Genomic DNA, 19,017 nt, shown 5'->3' on the forward strand with positions numbered 1-19,017 from the left:
ACACAAAGGGTCTCATTCAGACCCAGTCGTAAGGGGCCACACTGCGCGTGCGCAAGCCCCAGAGCGAGAAAGAATTTCTCTCGCACCGGAGCTCACCACAAAAGGGGCGGCTGTCGATGTTGATCGACAGCTCGCCCCGTTTTGTGGGCGGGGGGGTGGCTACATAAACGGAGGCGTTCCTGGCGGGACGCCTGCCGTTTTGTGGGCGGCCACACTGACATCAGCAGTATTGTCAGTGGGGAGCTTCCTGCTCGATCAGAGCAGGAAGCTCCCTGGGACTTGCGGTTGCCGAGACCCAACCTTAGGGTCTCGTCGCAAGCCCCAATGGTCGCGATGGTCTTGACCATCGTGACCATCAACCTGCTCGGTCGCTAAAGCTCTGGGTGGTAACCCACAGCTTAGCTAGCGACCAGGAGGCCGCACTTGAAAAGTGAAGCGGCTGCCCTCATTCTGAGAGAGCGCTTGCTTCTAGCGACCGCCTCTGAATGAGGGCCAAAATGTGCACCATCTACACACAGTGCTGCTGGCACAACAGGATAGGAGTTTCCGGCAGCCGCTCAATGTCCAATCAGAGACATAAAACACAAGATGCTAAAGCGGCATCTCTGAATGCAGGTTCTAATTCCCCATCGTCTAATCTCCATGCAATTTCCGATCCCTCGTCTAGCAGACTCAGCTGAGGAATGCTGCGACCGAAGTTACATCAAAGTGTGTTTACGCAGTACCCCACCCCAGAAATAGGCTACACTCCTTAACCTGACAGACTTAGAGAGGTGGTGCAAGAAGATAGCAGGTGGTGCAAGAGGTTAGGGGCAGGCAGTTCTGGGGGTAGGGAGGGGGCTAGGGTTAATAGCAGTACTGGGGGGCAAGGAGGGAGTTAGGGGCAGGCAATACTGGGGGCTTGGGGTAAGGAGGGGGTCAGGATAGCAACTGGGGCAGTACTGGGGGTAGCTCCGCTCCACCAGGAATGGATGGAAAGAGGAGGTGTCAGGACTCACTCGGCGAGGGCGATTAGCTGGGGAGACAACGCACGTTTGGCTGGGGAGACGCCGCCGCGCAGAGATTGGCCGGGGGAGATGCCGCCACACGGGGGTTGGCTGGGGAGATTCCGCTGTGCAGGGATTGGCTGGGGAGATGCTGCCGCGCAGTGATTTGGCTACTGCAGCACATACAGCGTAAGTGCGTCCTGCATGACCCTATCAAGTTTAAAAAGTGGGTCCCCTATTTTCTGTAGCGTGTAAAAAACATGCTATAGTGCGTATTTTTCAATCACCGGTTACACCTCCTCATATCACTCTACAATCCCCTATACTATAATTAATAAAAACAACTCCAATTTCATTGTGTAGATAATTAAATTAACACTGCCTCCCTATAGCAACTCTGCCAATCTGCAGTCTTCCCACAGGGTCACTTACCAGCCTACTTTCTCATGCTGGTGCTCACTGCTCCCACAATCACATGGTGGCCGCCATGGAGGAGGAGCGGATCCTGCTTCCGCTGTACTGTGAGGAGGAGCTACCAGTGAGGAAAGGTAAGGGCCGTGCACTGTGGCCACAGAGGCTGCACTGTGCCGCTGCACAGCCCAGTCAACAGACAGCTCCCGCCTTCACTCTGCAGCTGCACAGGCACAGCTCTTGCTGATTTCACAGCGTGCAGCGCTGTTCCTCTTCTTCGCTTCACAGTAGGCACACACACACTTGAGAGAGATCTCGGCGTTGTGATGACGTCACGCCGTGCCTCTAATTAGAGGACTGGAAAGTGATGATTTAGGCAGCCTGGGCCGGCAGTTGCAGGGCAAATGGAGTTCAGGTCAGGGCGGGAGCTGCTAGTCTTCTTAGTTCTCCCGATCCTGACCAGGGCGGACCGCAGCAGAGATGAATTAGATTTAATTCATGCGATCTGGCTAATGGGTGGTCTGGTGCACCCCCAGACCACCCCTTAGTTTCACCTATGTGTCTCATACATACAGCCCCCCAAAATATCACACCCAATATTTTAAACCAATTTTCCAACACTTTTAAATTTTTCACCCCATAATTGACATGTCACTATTGGCCAAATTAAGCTAATTAAAAAATTATTTTGGACTAATTTATCATTATGGGGAATGTCCAAGGCATTCTGAACCAAGGGCCTGATTCAGAGGCGCAAGCAAAAAGCAAGCGCTCGCTCTGAATCAGGGCGGGCGCTGTTTATTTTAGTTGCGGCCTCCTGGCCGCTCGCATAGCTGTGGGTGACCACCAACAGCTATTGCGAGCGGCTAGGATGATGGTCGCGATGGTCAAGACCATCGCGACCATCGGGCTTGCGACGAGACCCTTGTGGTAGGGTCTCGTGGCCGCAAGCCCCAGAGAGCTTCTGGCTCTAATAGAGCCGGAAGCTCTCTCACTGACATCAGTGGTGATGTCAGTGGGGCCGCCCACAAACGGCAGGCGTTCGCTTGGGAACGCCTCCGTTTGTGAAGCCACCCCCCGGCCACGCCTACAAAATGAGGCGAGCTGTCGATCAACATCGTCAGCCGCCCCTTTTGTAGTGAGCCACGGAGCGAGTGCTTTTTGCTCTCGCTTCGGGGCTCGCGCGTGCGCACTGGGCCACCATCGACCCGCTTGCGAGCGGGTCTGAATCAGGCCCCAAGTCCCCACATTTTTAAACAAAGATGAGGATTTTGTACAACTTTTCACCTGTTTTGAGATGGTGAAAACAGTTCACTGTTTTTTGTCAATTGCGTTTTCGCACATGCGAAAAACTTTGGCATTAGTATTGCACGATACGCAGTTTTGTGCAAAAAGTTTGCACCTACGGACACTAATCGCCAAACCGTGGCTTTTCAAGGCTAATTGTATCCGGCCGTTAGTATTTAAAAAATATAACTTAAAGAAATCGGGCCTGATTCAGAGCCGCTCGTAAGCGGCCGCTCGTTCGCTCCGAGCGATGTTTGCCCAACTGCGCATGCGTACGGATCGGTATACGCATGCGCGAACCAGTCAGTGCGGTCGAAATTCATGTGCTCGCAAAATAGCGAATGCCTGATAATTTGAGTGACAGAAAGAGGCGTATGTGGGTGGTAACGGGGGAAGGTGCTTGAAAACGGGGAGTGGAGATCCGAACGCAGGCGTGCTTAAAGGTCAAAACGGGCGTTTTATGGGTGTGCATAATTAAAACAGCAGCGTCATTGACCACGTCACTGGGTTATTTTATAGCCAGAACTGCTCGCAAAATTGTGGTAGCAAAAACAAACCCCAAGAATAGCGAGCAGTTCATACCCTGGTCGATGTACTCGATTAATCTAATAAATAGCGGACATGACGTAGGATGCGAGCGGCCAGGGGGCGTATTTTTTCAAAAAATTACCGCAAGTTTTGTTCGCTCGTTCAGACCTAGAGGCGTGAACAGACCGCAAAGAGCGAACGGTTGATTTGAATAGCCACCCCTATTTTCTGGACGAGCGAGCGCTAATTGCGTCCGGCTCTGAATCAGGCCCATTGTGTTTTATTGTGACGAATAGAACAATGGAATAGTGTTAAGTATATGCACATGAGTAGTGCATGTGTACTTGAATATTTTCCAGACCACACGTGGGTATATCTTTGTATAGTCTGATGTTGCCATAGTTATGAGTACATATTTAGGTTGATACCTCATCAGACTACACAGATTTCTGCTTATTGCACCATATTCAGGAGTTCATTACAGCTAAGCTATTAAAGTTACGTGACATTTCCAAGTTGCATCATACCCATAAATGCCCTTGTTATAGAACAACATGAGGAGATTACTATATGTTTCCATCATTTCAGAAGACCATTCCTAATTTCTAAATCTAATTATGTATTCAGAGTGTTGAGATATAAAATGTATATGGTGATTAGATTTTCATTCTAATTTGGGCTCCTCAGTGGCATCACTCACCATGGTGACACCTGGTGCGGGCCCCGGAGAGGATAGTAGTGCACGCGGCCACCATCGGTTAAAAAGGATGCATGGTCTTGCGGGTAGGGGGCGTGGCCTCACTGCCTGAACCCCAGTTCTAGTCACCCCGGGAGCCTGGAGATGCAGACTGGCCCCAGGGAACCAGCCTGTGTGCAGTTCCGGCTCCCTCACTGTGTCAGGAGCTGAGTGCTGCACGTAATGCTACAGTGCAGCACCTGGCTCCTGTCACTGAGGAGGAGTCGGCACTTTGGTGTCACCCCTCGGCGGGTGACACCCGGGTGCGGCCTGCACCCCCCTTTTGACGCCACTGGGGCTCCTTAATCATGTCCTGTGGTAGACCTGTAAATCCCAAATCCAACATTAATTTGTCAGTGCAGTACCCATTTATTTTACACATTTTCTATGGACTATGATATGTAGTATATTTTTTTTACTGGACTTTTCCCATACTCACTAGATATGAACAAGTACATTCACTTGACACTATCCTCACCCAATGGATTTTCTTTAGGAGAATGGGTAGAGAATATAATCTATGTGATCATTGTCTGAAGTGAAAAGAAAATGACAGTAAGCTGAGTGTATTGCTGTGTTTGTTCAGAGCTGACACCTGCCCACTAGTTCTCTATAACGTCATGACCTCCGTGTTCCAGCCCTAAAAGCATGTAGCTCAGTATCTGAAACTGCAGTGGATACAGTTTTGTGGTGTACTGAAGGAAACGCCTTGCAGTGTGAATAGTGTATTATTAACTACATTTTCCTTTGGAATCTGACACCAACATGTAATCAGTACTGTAAGACTGTATAGGTTACAAGTTAAATAAGCTAAATAAGTTTGTCTATACTGAGCCACAGCTTATAAACCTACTACTATGGCAATGAGTGTACACTGTATAAACTAAAACAAAAGTCATCTGTCTCTTTAGAACTAAAATTAGCTATGTAAACTCTTACCTCCTTACCATATGCTATGGCACTACATACTTTACTGACATAGGCCCGTATTCAATTTGAGCCGAGCCGCGATACTTTTTCGCCTCCCGGACTTTTCACCTGTTTTGCAGGCGGAAAAGTATCGCGCGCGTGCCCGCATATCCCCGTATGCAATTTGAAAGTAGGCGAAAACGGAACCCGGCGAAACTTAAACAAGCGGAAAGTACTGTCAGTTTTGGGGAAATCAGCCTGACACCCCCCAAAAGATGCTCTGACATGGGGGTTCCCTATGATAACCCCGATTTGGCTTGCTGAAGGTATTTGGTGCTTTTAAACGGGCTCAATAGCTGCTAAATAGCGTATTTGTATAAGTGGTGAAGAATAGTATTCTGGAGTTTTTTTTCCTAAAAATAACTTATCCCAGCAAATTTGGGGTACTTGAAAATGGGGGTCAGCATATTTTAAAGTTCCTAAAGTTAAGTTGAAAAAAACGTGAAAAATCCACCTGCCACAAGCCCCTGCAATGAAAAAAACACCTGGGGCATACTTGGGGACCCCCCCAGAGTCAAGTTCGCTAGTTTTTAACTTTGTCCCCCAACATTTTTTTTTTTCGCCCCCAAATTCAAAGTGATTTTTTGGGGTGTTCTTAAGTGTTTTTTTTTTTTAATTTATGACACAGTTTACCTTTAGGGGACTATCTGAAGGCTGCACGGGGGTTCCCGCAACGTTGCACCCCAATTCTGCACTTTTTTCCGCCTGCTATTCATAGGCGAAACTTTTTCGACTATTACATTGCATTGAGGCGGAAAGTCTTTCAAATGGAATACGGAGTAAAACAAAACAGGCGAAAATGACATCATCGGCGAAAAAGTTTTCGCCCAAAAAACACGAAAACAGCCTTTTGCTCCAAATTGAATACGGGCCATAATTAGGAAAGTGATAAAACGCTTGACCTTTCTTTTTTTTAAGGATGAAATTGTCAAAGTCCGTTCAAATAACAAATTAGACTTTAATTTGGAGAAAAGCAGAGTTAAAGAAATGGTACGTATTTTCCTCTTTTGTATACAGTATATTTTTGCAATTATTATTTTCTCCTTTATTGTTGGAATATGTATCATGACTTTGAAAGTATCCAGCTTTCAGCTATAAAAAATAATACAATCCACAGAACATCATTTTTTCTTTCAAGTGTATGCATGAAGAGTTAAAAACATATATTTGGCATCAGCAAATTAACAAAATGTAGATAAAATATTTTTTTGTTATATATGAGGATTATGTAGCATGCCGTAATCTGTATAATTTGTTGTCTGTCATGTCTCTGACATACGTAGTGGGTTAGACAAGGAAGCCAGAGGGTAAGTATATTGGGGACGGCAAGGGAGGAAGAGGCGGAGGCAGGACTGGGATTGAGGCAAGGGGGGGAAGTTATGGAGGCGAGAACAAAGGCGGTGCGGAGACAGATCTGAAGTCATCGTAGGACGTTTCTAGAATTACTAGTACTTCATGATGCAGGCTAGTGGGGAAAGTAAGCATACATAAATAACAGAACAAAATAATCCAAGTGCCAAAGAGACATCAGTGTTTGGTTGACATTAAAGATTTAAAAACTGGTTAATATTTAAAACAAAACAAAAAAAGTATCCAAAATGTTATTTATTTCACAGTCCTGCAAGAAGAGAAGCCAGCAGCAGGGGGTGGGGGTTCCCGAGGATCACCCATCTCTGTTGCTTGGGAGAGGTATAGAGACTGGCGGAGAGGTGTGACTGCATTGAGCTCAGGGCTCCAAGCTGGTGGCGATCCTTTTAGGACTGCTGATCAACATAGTATGGCCGGGTAGAGAACGGGGAGAATCCTCAGCTGCCCTAAACCTTCTAAGCTCAGGCTGCAGGAAGATTGTCTTGAGCAAGAGGAGGAGGACTGGTGATGGGTGAAAACTAATGTGTTTGAAGGAGGAGAGTGGGAATTGTGCAGGGCCCAGTGTTGCGTGATATGTCAACAGCAGCGAAGAACAGCAGCTGGGTGTAAGAGAGAACAAAGGATGATGATTTTGGGGTATGAGGACTCTGGCTTCCGTATGGAGGATGCATGGAGCAGAGTAGATTAAGGCTCCACATAAACAAAAAAGGGAGTGATGCTGATGGCATGGAATACTAATCTCTGTATTGTGATAATTCAGCATGTTACAAGGCAGAGTATGGGATTATTGGATAGTATACAGTGCACCAGAGCAACACAGGACAATATATTACTAAGGGGCAGCATCTGTGACCATTAATGAGGATAGAAGACATCTACATCCCAGAGTCAACTCTATTGTACACTTAGGCTACATGCAGGACCATGCAAGTAACAGGACCATTATGCTTAACATTGACCAGCATGTAATTACCCAATATATTGCAATCCTTTTCAACAAATAACCTTTTTCTAGCCTGTGCTTCATTTCACATTGTGTTTTCCTGTGATCCCATCACACATTTGTGCCCTAACATACTATTTGCTCTCCTCTACCTCCATCACAATATTTCTAACTTTCTTCAAATATCATATTCTCCCAGTTTGTTCCCATGTCCGGTTACCAGCCAGCGAAATTGCCCTCTGCCTGCTCCCTTCCTTCAGACCATCTGTGTACTCGGTAACTACATCTACCAGACACAAGACAGTGCACGCTGTGCTGTTATTGTGGCAGAGCTGCACTACTGTGAAACCCTGCTTGCACCAACGTCCCTTGGGTTACCAGCAACATAGGAACACTTCTCTGATTATAGTAACAGCGCAGCTTGCTAAATGCTGGACATGGAAACTAATCACTGGAAATTGCTGCAATTGGCTGAAAGTGATTGGAGTTATGATACATAGTTATATAGCAAGCTGTGCTGTTAGTGGGTAAAACATAGCTACACAGCGGGCTTTTCTTCACTGTTCATAGCTTCCAATGCAGAAGTAATGGGGAAATATGCTCTGGTTTCCTGAATGCATTTCTCATTTGTAATAACAATCTGGCGGCAGGATTTCTGCTAGCCCTGGGTTCAGGTGTATGTTTTATGCCTTTATAATTACTGTGCATGCTGGTAATGGGTCCAGTTTGAAATATTTGCACTGGGTTTTTTATTTCAAAGGTATTGATATATCTCACTTTCTAGTTTTTTGACATCTGCTGATACCCCTCCATGTTCATATATTTTCAAGGGCATAGAAATTGGATTTTTTTTCCAACAGAGAACCTGAACGTGATTTGACAAGGTCGGGCTTTATAAAAAAAAAATTAGACAGGTCTTAGAGCTCAGCTGTAATGGACATGTAGTTGATGTATTCTTCCAGAGTCATTAGGGAAATAAGTAACACACTCTCTTTAAAAGACTCAAGACCTTACCTGTGCAAACTGTGTTATGAGGCTCCCAAAAGAAAAACATCCTCAAGAGGCTGCTTTTAGGGTAGAAGATTCATTACCTTTGACACCCAGGTGGACCTAAATCTGACCTCAGAGGAACAGACCACAAACTCCTCACATCTCTAAAACTCCAAAAAGGATTTACTTGAATTTAGAGCATACCAGCTGTTATCCATGAAGAAGGATATACAAAACGATCCATTTCACAGCTTGCACAGGAGAGATCAGCACTAAGCTGGATACTCAAAATGAGATAGCATAGATGCTTACAACACCCTGGAGAGGGATCTACAAATGGTCCACAGGCAGTGTCAGCTGTATAAACATCTAACTACCTAGTTCTGAGAGGAAAGGCTGAGAGGTACAAAGCTGAAATCAGTGGGCTGGAGAAGGTAGAATTGTGAGGGATGAAGGGTAAAGCTTTATCCCCAGTTTGACTTTTGCTATCAAAAGCTGGAAGCCCTATACTAGGTCTCATGACAGTAATACAGCTCCTGTGATTTTAGGCTATCACTAACAGAAGCTGGACTAAAACTTATTCTGCATTATGAAAATTAAGCTGTTTGAAATGAATGCTCACAAATATCCTACACTTAGATCATGAAAGCCCTATTAACAAGATTAGGCGTTCACAGAGAACTTTATTTCCTAAAACAACATATAAAGAAACTGTTTGGTCCAGGGACCACAACAAACCTAGGCCCTGATTCAGACCCGGACGCTCTGACCAGAGCGCTCGCTCTGAATCAGGGCCCACCTCCATTAATATGGAGCGTCCTCCTGGACGCTCGTATAGCTGTGGGTCTTTACCCACAGCATATACAAGCGTGCAGGATGATGGTCGCGATGGTCTTAACCATCGCCACTGCGAGCAGAAGCCTGCGGTTGAGTTTCTCAACCGCAAGGCCAGGAGTGATTTTGGCTCTATCAGAGCCAAAATCACTCCCACTGACATCACTAGTGATGTCAGTGGGGCCGGCTTCTGACGGTAGGCGTTCCCTTGGGAACGCCTCCGTCTGGCAGGCACGCCCACCAAAGGGGGCGTGCTGTCAATCAACATCGACAGCACGCCCCCTTTGATCAGACACTACAAGCGAAGGAAAGTCCTTCGCTTGTCGCGTCTCGCGCATGCGCACGACGGAGCTCCCTCCGTCGTGCGCATGCGCAGTGCAGACCATCGACCCACTTGCGAGTGGACAGCCGCTCGCGAGTGGGTCTGAATCAGGGCCCTAGTTGGCTACAAAGACATTGTCACTGCCATTTGTCTGCTCAGAAACAGAATTATTTTACATGAATTGATCTTTTCTCTAACTACATCCAAATGACTGTTGAACCAACTGAGTTACCTTGACTTTATGTACATTTAATGAGGGGATTTGTTTATGTACAGTCTGTACATAAACACTTTCCACTTTTTTTTGTATTAGAAAGTAAAGAAACTAGTAAAATTGCATATCAAACACATTTGGGTAGAATACGCCTGTAATAGCCAGTGGGTAAGAGAGTTTTTAGGGTGATTGCTGTAGTGCCTGACCCACATTCGGTTTAGCTTCAGCTCACAGAATAATACCCTGATGTTCTGATGTAGAATGTGCTTGTACATTCCATATACTGTAGAGCAACTTCGGAAAAACAAAACACTATTGTTTGTCGCTAATAAATGTAATAATTATCCCACATATGTGTAGCTCAAACATCAATGATTTTGTTGTCCACTGTGCATAATGTAACAAATACTTCCAGTTCTATCAGTCAGTCCTTGATCTCAGATTTTACCAGGACACATCACTGCAACATACCACAGTGTAGAAGCTCTGTTAAACAATTGCAGGATTGTATTGTAGTAGTGCAGTTGTTATGCTTATTTTTATTACAATGTTTAATATTTACATTAAAAGGTTAACGTTTTTGTCTCATCTGTCTACACCAGACTGTTAACTCATGGATCTTCCAGACAGTGTTTGGCAGATTTAGTAGGGTCAGATTGTAGAAGCTGGTATTAGACATCTCACAATATGGGGCTTATTCTGAGTTGGGAGCAAAGCAATAAAAAGCAAGTAACTTTATATTTAGAATAAACCATGTAGCAATACAAGGGGTGCAAATAGATTACTTTTATTGCATGTGGGGTAAATACTGGCTGCTTTTGTATGTAGCCCACAAATGCTGGACTGCTTTATTTTTACACCGCAGTTTACATTTCAGTTAGGACATGCCCCTCTCATATCTAAATCTCTGCAGATTTAAAATCGGCCCCATCTGCAGTGCTACCGGTACATGGGTTTACCGGGATGCAGTTAATATCACCAGAATCCCAGCAGCTGGCATCCCGATTGTAAGGACACCGAGGAGAGTAGTAGCCGCGGGGGGAAGGGGGGGTATGTTTAGGCACCCCCCAGGAGTGTTAGGGCTAGGCTGCGGGGAAGGGGAGTTAGGGCTAGGCACCACCGGGGGGAGATTAGGGTTAGGTACCCACCCGGGAGGGTTAGGTTTAGGGTGTGGGGAGGGGAAGTTAGGTTTAGGCACCCCCCGGGGACTTAGGGTTAGGCACCCCCCTGGGAGTGTTAAGGGTAGGCACCACCAAGGAAGGGTTAGGGGGGAGGGACAGAGGTAGGGTTAGTCTACTTACCTTCTGTCAGGATCTGTCCTCATCGGGATTCCTCTGTTTGTATTTCACCCGGCGGCTATTCAGCCACCGGGATATCATACCCAACCCGGGTTTACCATATGCAAAGTTACTTGCTCTTTTTTGCTTTGCTTCCAACTCAGAATCAGCACATGATGGCATTATGTCATCATGTGTATGTAAGTACAGCACTGACTGAGACGTCCTGAGGACGCTCCAATCAGCTATTAAGATTGAAGCGTGTATGTCTGGAGCATACAAATTACGCTAAAGGCGGCACTGCAGCAGTGATCCTGGCTGCAGGGAGTAGTTCCAGTCAGTCTGCTAGCCAGAAGCAAGGGTCGTGGGGCAGCGATGGTGCACACCCTTAGTTACGGCCTTGGTCAGCCTCGTGAACATCAATGTCCCTACTGTGGGCTTCAGAAATGCATTTTTATTCACTTTACAAACTTTCCAACCTGTATACTAAAGCTGGCCACACATCTAAAGATTATCTGTCCAACCAGCCAACTAGTAGATTGGTTGGAATGAAAATCTGGTAAGGAATACAATCAGCAACTTGCTCCCAGACGCTGAAAAATGGACCAAAACTGTTGTATAAACAAATAGTTTAAATCAAACATTTAACAAACTTGTCTGACGACCATTTTCATCTGTTTTCCGGCATTTAGGAGTAAATTTCTGATCATCTTTTACTCCCATTCCTTACCAGATTTTCATTCCAACCAATCAACAAGTTGGCTGGTTGGATGTAAGTTGTTCTAGTGTGTGGCCAGCTTAAGGAGCAGAATGTGATGGATAAAATGTGTGTGGTTTCTAGAGAGGCTGTTTATGCTTTTGGGGTTTTGTTTTAGGAAATCCAATCTTTTTTCCAACAAGAACTATATTTTCAGTAAAAATATTATGAAGCACATTTTTCATTTAATCTGATTTTTTTCTTATTACTAAATCTTATATGAAAAGAAGGTCACATATTATTTCAAGTCACATTACTGTAAAAATAGAGATTATACTTAGGGTGCTGTGAGACAAGTGTTTTGGACGCTAGCTCTGTTCTAGCTGGAAAAGCCCCAGGATTCAAACAGCCCATCTGACACCAGCCCAAGGCATACATCAGTGTTTGGCTTTATCCTTTTTATATTGTGTGATAAATATCTAGCTTTATGTAAATTATTGTATGATGAAATAAGAGCAAATATGTTTCATACTGTTCATAATCCCTTTTAATTGCTTTACACTGTAATTTTAACTGCTTGTCTGTTTTTGTATGATTGAAAAGGTTGCTAGACTTTTTAGAGATGACTTCCTCAGGAATGTTGGCCATGAGTCATGTCAAAGTTATCAAGTACAGCTCTATAAAATGTTAATTGTTGCTAAAATAAGTACTGGTTTATTATATTGTTCCTTTAACTAGTTTTTATATAGTGTTTTTTTTGGAGGTAGCATAAATTTGCTGTGTATTTCTTTCTATCTTATAGTATGCTGATAATGACCGGAAGCTTTTGGAATTTAGAACAGAGATAGTAGAAATGGTAAGTACTTCAACTGAGTAATTCAGCTTGTGCTATAGCATTGATTATTACAGCCCATTCTTATTCTCAGGAATAATACCAGTAGCATACTGAATCTCATTCAGGACAATTCCTATGCTTTTGCTAAGTTCTTCTTTGCATTAAGGTGAGAAATTAACATTGATGTAAATGAACTAGTGTTGGATAAAAACAATGATGCCTCGGGAGCACATTATAGCAGACAGCTGTATGTTGGTCTACCTGTTGTATAATCTGCTCATCCCTAAAATAAACATCTCCTCTAATAAGTATTGTTAGTATCCTTTACAAAACATCAAATGGATGATGTTCTACCGATATGAAACAGTTCACACTCCTTGTCACTCTCACTGACAAATAGTTATTTTAGTTTTTCCTCAAAAGAGAACACTAGCAAAAGATTTTGCCTGGGGCACTGCCCACTTAGATAGCATAAAATACAAAGGGCCTGATTCAGACCCGCTCGCTAGATGCGGACGCTCACTCTCAGCGTATGCAAATCCAGCGCACGCCCAGCACTTCAGTGTATAATTCAACCAGGTGAGGAGAACTATGACGCTGGCTGCTAATTATGCTCGCCTCTGAAACGGTGTTAGGATGCTCAGGCACACCTGCGTTCGCCACTCCCCTGGTTCCAGTGGCCTGCCCCTGTTATCACCCACAAACAGCCTCTCCTGTCACTCATTCCACTGGGCTGTCTTTGCTGGGTGAGCGAGCGCTTCCTGATCGCTCGGACTAGTTTGCGCATTACGAGGCATACGAATGCGCAATTGCATAACATCGGCCAGGAACGAGTGAGCGGCGAAGGGGTCTGAATCAGGCCCAAAGTTCTTTCTTTTCACCATTGTTACTCAAATCTGGATAGTCCCCCATATTTAATCCTATAGCCGACTAAAATGTTTTTGTTTTGTTCTCAATGTACAGTTTGCATAAATGGGAATCTCATAGTGCAGGGTTATTGACAGCAATGCAGCCTGTTTGAACCAGGCAAACCTTAGTTGGATGTAGGACCACCATTTAGAATGTGTTGTAAGGGGCCTATGTAGGTAGTATACCACTTTCCAACGCCCAAGCCAGCATATGGGTGGGCGCTAAGTGTATTAGGATTCTCTGAACATGCAGATTTAATAACAGTCACAAGATGTAGGCATAAGTGTTAGTACAGGTATTTGATGAATGCATTTAGCACAGTGGGTTGTTGGAATAAGTTGGGCATCAGACCATTTCTTAATTTCCACAATTTGAACCTAATTTATGCTCCTATGTTTCCACTCAAGCACAACCCTTCACTCCTCCTGCACCGGTCTTACAATACAGCTCTAACACTACTCATCAGTACTCCTTCAGCTGCCATTCCACACTTCCTATGGCGTATATAGCACTATTTGTTGTAGACTGTCAGGCGGAAGCATACACAAGAACTTGTTACCTGTTACTTCCTGGTTCTTGTTATGTGTCTGTTCTGTTCATAATGTTACATTGTTGTTACATGCTGTGCTCCAGCAAAGAAACACTGGGCCAAATATAATAGGCTGAGAGAAAACTGTCACATTTTTAAGCTCAGCCAATGTAATAAAGTCACAGAGCATACAAACGCGCATGTTTTTCAGACTCAAAAACTCACAAGATTTAAACTCTCATCCAGGTGTTTCCTGTTTTGAAAATACAACTCGATCAATGTATTAGTGTGAGGGTTTTACTGCTAAATGCTCACATTTTCTAAACTCTCACCATATTACGTTTGGCCTGCTATGTTTGGTCCTATCTGAGCCTAGTATCATATATATGGAAGTCCTCTTGCCAATGGGGTTTCCAAAGTTGAATTGCACTGTCTGTGAGCATCTTTGCCAAGATGGCGTCCGAGACTGCACCTGTACATGGGACCAGTGTCCAGCTCAGGGGAAGGAGTGGGCTAATGCACACCCATCATGGAAGAGAAGAGACATCTCCCAGAGGCACAAAGGGTTGTTGAGGAGGAGTCTGGCATGCGCACAGGGAGGGAGCCATACAAGTGCCAGTCAGGCGAGAGGAGGATACCGGTGTGTGGTGGCATCATGAGAGTGCAGGAGGCTGTCTATGAAACGTTTGCAACAGTCCCCTGTAATCTGTGTCAGTCTGGGGCATTAAAGGCCCACCAGGGAAATGCAGAGGCAGGGGCCCACTTAAGGGGTGTGACAACCATTGGGTAGGTGTGGTCCCACAAAGAAAACAGCATATTATGCATTAGATCCCCTTCAATAGATGTACCCTGACGTCATCAACTACTATCCGACGTCATCAGTTACTATCTGCGTGGACACCAGTTGGGAATAGTAACCTGGCGAGCGAAACGGAGCGAGCCACCATGCACGAAGCAAGACCGAGAGGGTACAAGTTTCAAAAATTACAGCACTTTAAGGGCAAGGATCCGCACTCTCACCCTCACTTCACTTCATGTCCGGTACGTCTACTTAAGGGGATTTATACACAACCTTCTCAATTTAGTCTAATACATTTTATTTGTGCCCCCTTTAGTCTAATAATAATAATCCGTTGCAGCATTATTATAATAATATAATAATCTGTGCCACCTTTAGGTTAATAATCATACCGTGGAAAGTGGCAAAGGGACAGGTGGGGAAGGTGGCAGTGGAGCAGCCGTGGAAGGCGGACAAAGGGACAGCCGTGGAAGGTGGACAAAGGGACAGCTATGGAAGGCGGACAGAGGGACATTTGTGGAAGGCGGACAGAGGGACAGATGAAGAAGCTGGCAGAAGCCAAGGAAGGGGGCAAAAGGACATCCAGGGAGAGGGGCAAAGAGACAGCTGGGGAAAGATGAGCAGATGGACAGCTGGTGAAGGGGCAGACGGTGTGGGAAACTATTTTCCCTGGTGGTCGGAGAGCGCAACCCATTTTTTGGGAGCTTCCCGGCCATTTCAAGAGAGTATGCAGGTATGGCACAGCATAAGCTGTTATGTTGGGTGGTGGGAAATCACACTAGTCAGTCTGCAGTAATTAATATTCACTCACCAGTCCCTGTTGCTGTCCCACTACTCAGTGTAGGAAGGTGACCAGGAACCAGCAGCATATTGAAGTCATCCAGCAGCAGAGAAGAGAGACGTGCAGAAGCAGCTCCCCTTCCCAAAATAGTACTATGCAGAGTCCAGCCGCTGCTACCAGTCGGGTGCTGGCTGCCGCTGCTGCTAAGGGCGGTGTGAGCCCAGTCCGAGCCTGCCGGTAATATCCAGGAGAGGGGAGCTGTGTCCCCAGAGTTGGAGGTGTCTGAGAGGGCATAGCGTCAGCCAGTAGAGTGGGGGATGCCGGAATGTGGCAGACATAGTACATGAGTTGGTAGCTGTCCTTAAGGACTCTGGCCATGATCCCATAGAGAGAGAGAAAGTGTGGAATTGTGCCCCAGACAAGGAAAGTTCAAGGAGGGCTCAGATTAATAGAGAGGTTGAGACAAGAGACACGATCACAGATTGGGGTCTGTTCATGGAGTATACATTCAGCTAGGGAAAGAGAATTGGAGCAAATAGCTGCAATATCTTAACAACTACAATACCTAGGGCAGTATCCAATTAGCCCCGAACATTATTCGGGAGCTAATGGATCCCCGGGTCTATCCAATTAGCCCCGAAGACCACCCAACACTGGCCCTTATCGGGGCTTTTTTTCGGGACCTTATGTGTCCCGGGAAAAATCCATGAAAAGTGCCATTTTTTCACCACTGAAATGGTGAAAACACGTGAACTTATCACAGATCCTATGTGTGTTCGCCTGAAATATCCTGTTATTTCGGATAACATAATAGCATAGGGAGAAAAAAAGAAGGACAGTCTGCAAAAAATCCACTTTTTTCGCCATTCGCCGCTAATTGAGTACCCCCCCAGCCTAGTGAGAAGAGAGGGGCTGAAAGTGCAACACTCAGTAGAACTGCACAATCCCACCAAGCCATTCGAAGTAACAGCTGAGCAGGACCAAGGAAGTCAGTGTGAGACATCCAGGCCCGAGACAGAGACTTGGATATCGGTGAAAAGCGTGTGAGAGTGGACTGCAAGCAAAAAGAGGAAATTCTGGACTGTGCTGCACAGAGTCGCTGATGTCCTACTGGCCATATCATTTACTGCACACCATTATTGAAAATTACACATCATTTTCTACATATACTGGCATTCCCCAAGGTCGTTACATTTCATATGACATTTGGATTCTTACTACACATTCTTAAAGGTGGCCCTGGGTCCTACAACAAGCTTGCCACTGGTGCCAAACAAACTCTCACAATTTTAAGTTAACTTGGACTTTAGTGTGCATTTAATTTTTAGTAATAGGCAGGTTTGCTTATTATAAGTTATTTTAAAGTGTATACACTGTTGGCAGTGTACGTATATGATAAATATATTACTGTTATTGTGACTTGTTGTGTTACACCGATTTTCACATGTCGTATGCCCTGTCATTACATATGTACTGTACAATTCTACATAGCCACTACAGAATTATTATACAAGTTTATTACCCCCTTCTTTTCTTTTACCGAAGTCTGCACCTTTACTATAAATGTGCTGAGGTGGCTATTGCCTGAAGCAGAATTGTAGTGTGATATTCTTCAGTGGGTCGTGTGATATTAAGCTGGTCTCCCGAATCACCCCAAGTGAAGGAAAGATCCTTAGGCTGGGTACTCACAAGGTGACCTGCCGATGGTATGACGGCATGCTATATCGGGCAGTGGATACATACCTATGCCTGAAGCTACGAATGACCGTTAGAGAAGCCTCCAGAAGCATCTGAATAACAGTGATGTATAGTGTGTTTAGCAGTGTGATGATACTACATGCTGAGGCTGTAAAGGCGTATACTGAGGGCTGCTTCAGTACAGATCTAAAAATATCAGTAACAATAAGTAGATGGTAGGATATGGTTGGGTATGAAATCCCGGCTGTCGGGAAGCCGCTGGTCAGAATACCGACAGCGGCATCCCGACAGCCAGAATCCCAACATCCATAGGAAGTAACAGTAAGTATTTTTCTAACCCCTACCCTAACCTCCCTAGTGCCTAAGCCTAACCTCCCCACACCCTAAACCTAAGACCCCCCCCGGTGCCTAAACTTAACCTCCCCCTTAGTGCCTAAACCTAACCTCCCCCTCCTCGCACCCTGATCCTAACACTCCCTACCTTAGTTCCTAACCCTTCCCCTGATACCTAACCCCGCTACTTAACCCTAACACCCCGATACTTACCTTCGGGATGCCGGTGGTCGGGATTCTGGTTTTGGATCCCGACCTGTCTGGATTTCGGCACTGGTATTCAGACCATCGGTATCCCGCATGCCGGGATGCCGATTACATCCCGGTAGCATATATTGGATTTATGTTCCTAATTCAGAGATGTACGCAAGCCCGATTTTTACGCACGTCTCCGATCTTCTTAAATCTGCGCATTGCAGATCTGGGGCTGCAATATCATTTGCAGTGCCCCAAACGTTGCAGCATGATTGACATTCTCCTGAGCATCCCAGAAAACGGTGGTCTATAGGCCTTGTTTTTTGGGCATGCCGAAGCCGATGGCTGCGTTCTTGGATGCAGCTTCACTTGCCTTGTCAGCAAGATTTCCTGGACATCCTGAGTAACCTGGGAGTTACTCAGATGTCCGATGGTCATGGAGTTGATCCGATGGCTGTGTCTTCAGACGCAGCATCAGATCAGGGGAGCCGGTAGTGGGCGTCATTTAAAGTAAACTCCTGCGGCTTTTGCATATTGTAGCCCAGCCACTGCACCCATCCACCTTATATGCAGTTTTGCCAATGAAACTGAGGACTATGACACATTTCTAGAAAGAGTAGTATTATATTGTCAGATGTATAATATTTGGAAAGATAGGAAAGTGGCAGTTTTACTGAGCATATTGAGCCCTAAAACGTACTCCTTATTGCGCAGTCTTTTGGCTCCATGAAACCTACTGAGAAGTCTTTGAAGCATATTATATACAGTTTATAGAGTCAATTGAATCCGAAAACATTAGTGATTGCTGAGAGATTCTGGTTTCATAGATGCTGTCGGTATCAGGCAGTGGCGTAACTTCATCCCAGGTGCCTGGAGGCAAGATAAATGTTGGTGCCCCCCCCCAAATTAAAATGTACCATCCCCCCAGCACCTATGCCAGCCCCAGCTGCCTCCCCCCTATGCAGTTCCCCCCGTAGTGGTCCCACTGTGCAGTGCCCTCTGTAGAGGTCCCCCTATGCAGTGCCGTCTATGTAGTGCCCCCCAGTAATGGTCCCCCTATGCAGTACCTCCAGTAGTGGTCCCCCTTTGCAGTGCCCCAGTACTAAGGGCCCCTGTAGTGATCCCAGTAGTAAGCCCCCTGCAGTAAACCCCCAGTAGTAAACTCCCTGTAAAGCACCCAGTAATTCCCCCTGTAGTGTGCCCCTAGTAATGCCCCCTGTAGTGAGCCCCCAACAATGCCGCCTGTAGTGAGCCCCCCCCCCCGCGAGCGCACACACACATACAAAAAATAAAAAAAAATACTTACCTGAAACCCCGCTCCAGTCCTGCTGCCTTCCGTCCCCGGCGCCCGCTCCTCGGAACTATGGGAGTGACGT

At 45.7% G+C, this 19,017-nt stretch overlaps 1 protein-coding gene across 3 annotated transcripts in view; it reads left to right on the forward strand.

Moving 5' to 3' along the window:
- The window catches only part of MCUR1 (mitochondrial calcium uniporter regulator 1), a 50,943-nt gene that overhangs the window by 21,210 nt on the left and 10,716 nt on the right, over nucleotides 1-19,017 (forward strand). For 2 of the 3 annotated variants that reach the window (XM_088471755.1, XM_088471756.1), the window contains exons 6-7: nucleotides 5,836-5,907; nucleotides 12,365-12,418. In XM_088471755.1, coding sequence (XP_088327881.1) covers nucleotides 5,836-5,907; nucleotides 12,365-12,418 — 126 coding nt within the window. The remainder of the gene's footprint in view (nucleotides 1-5,835; nucleotides 5,908-12,364; nucleotides 12,419-19,017) is intronic. The other variant, XM_088471757.1, reaches the window with a different exon arrangement.

This window comes from Taudactylus pleione, unplaced genomic scaffold (genome assembly GCF_031769625.1).
Source record: "Taudactylus pleione unplaced genomic scaffold, aTauple2 ptg000116l, whole genome shotgun sequence".
NCBI classification, from domain to species: Eukaryota; Metazoa; Chordata; class Amphibia; order Anura; family Myobatrachidae; genus Taudactylus; species Taudactylus pleione.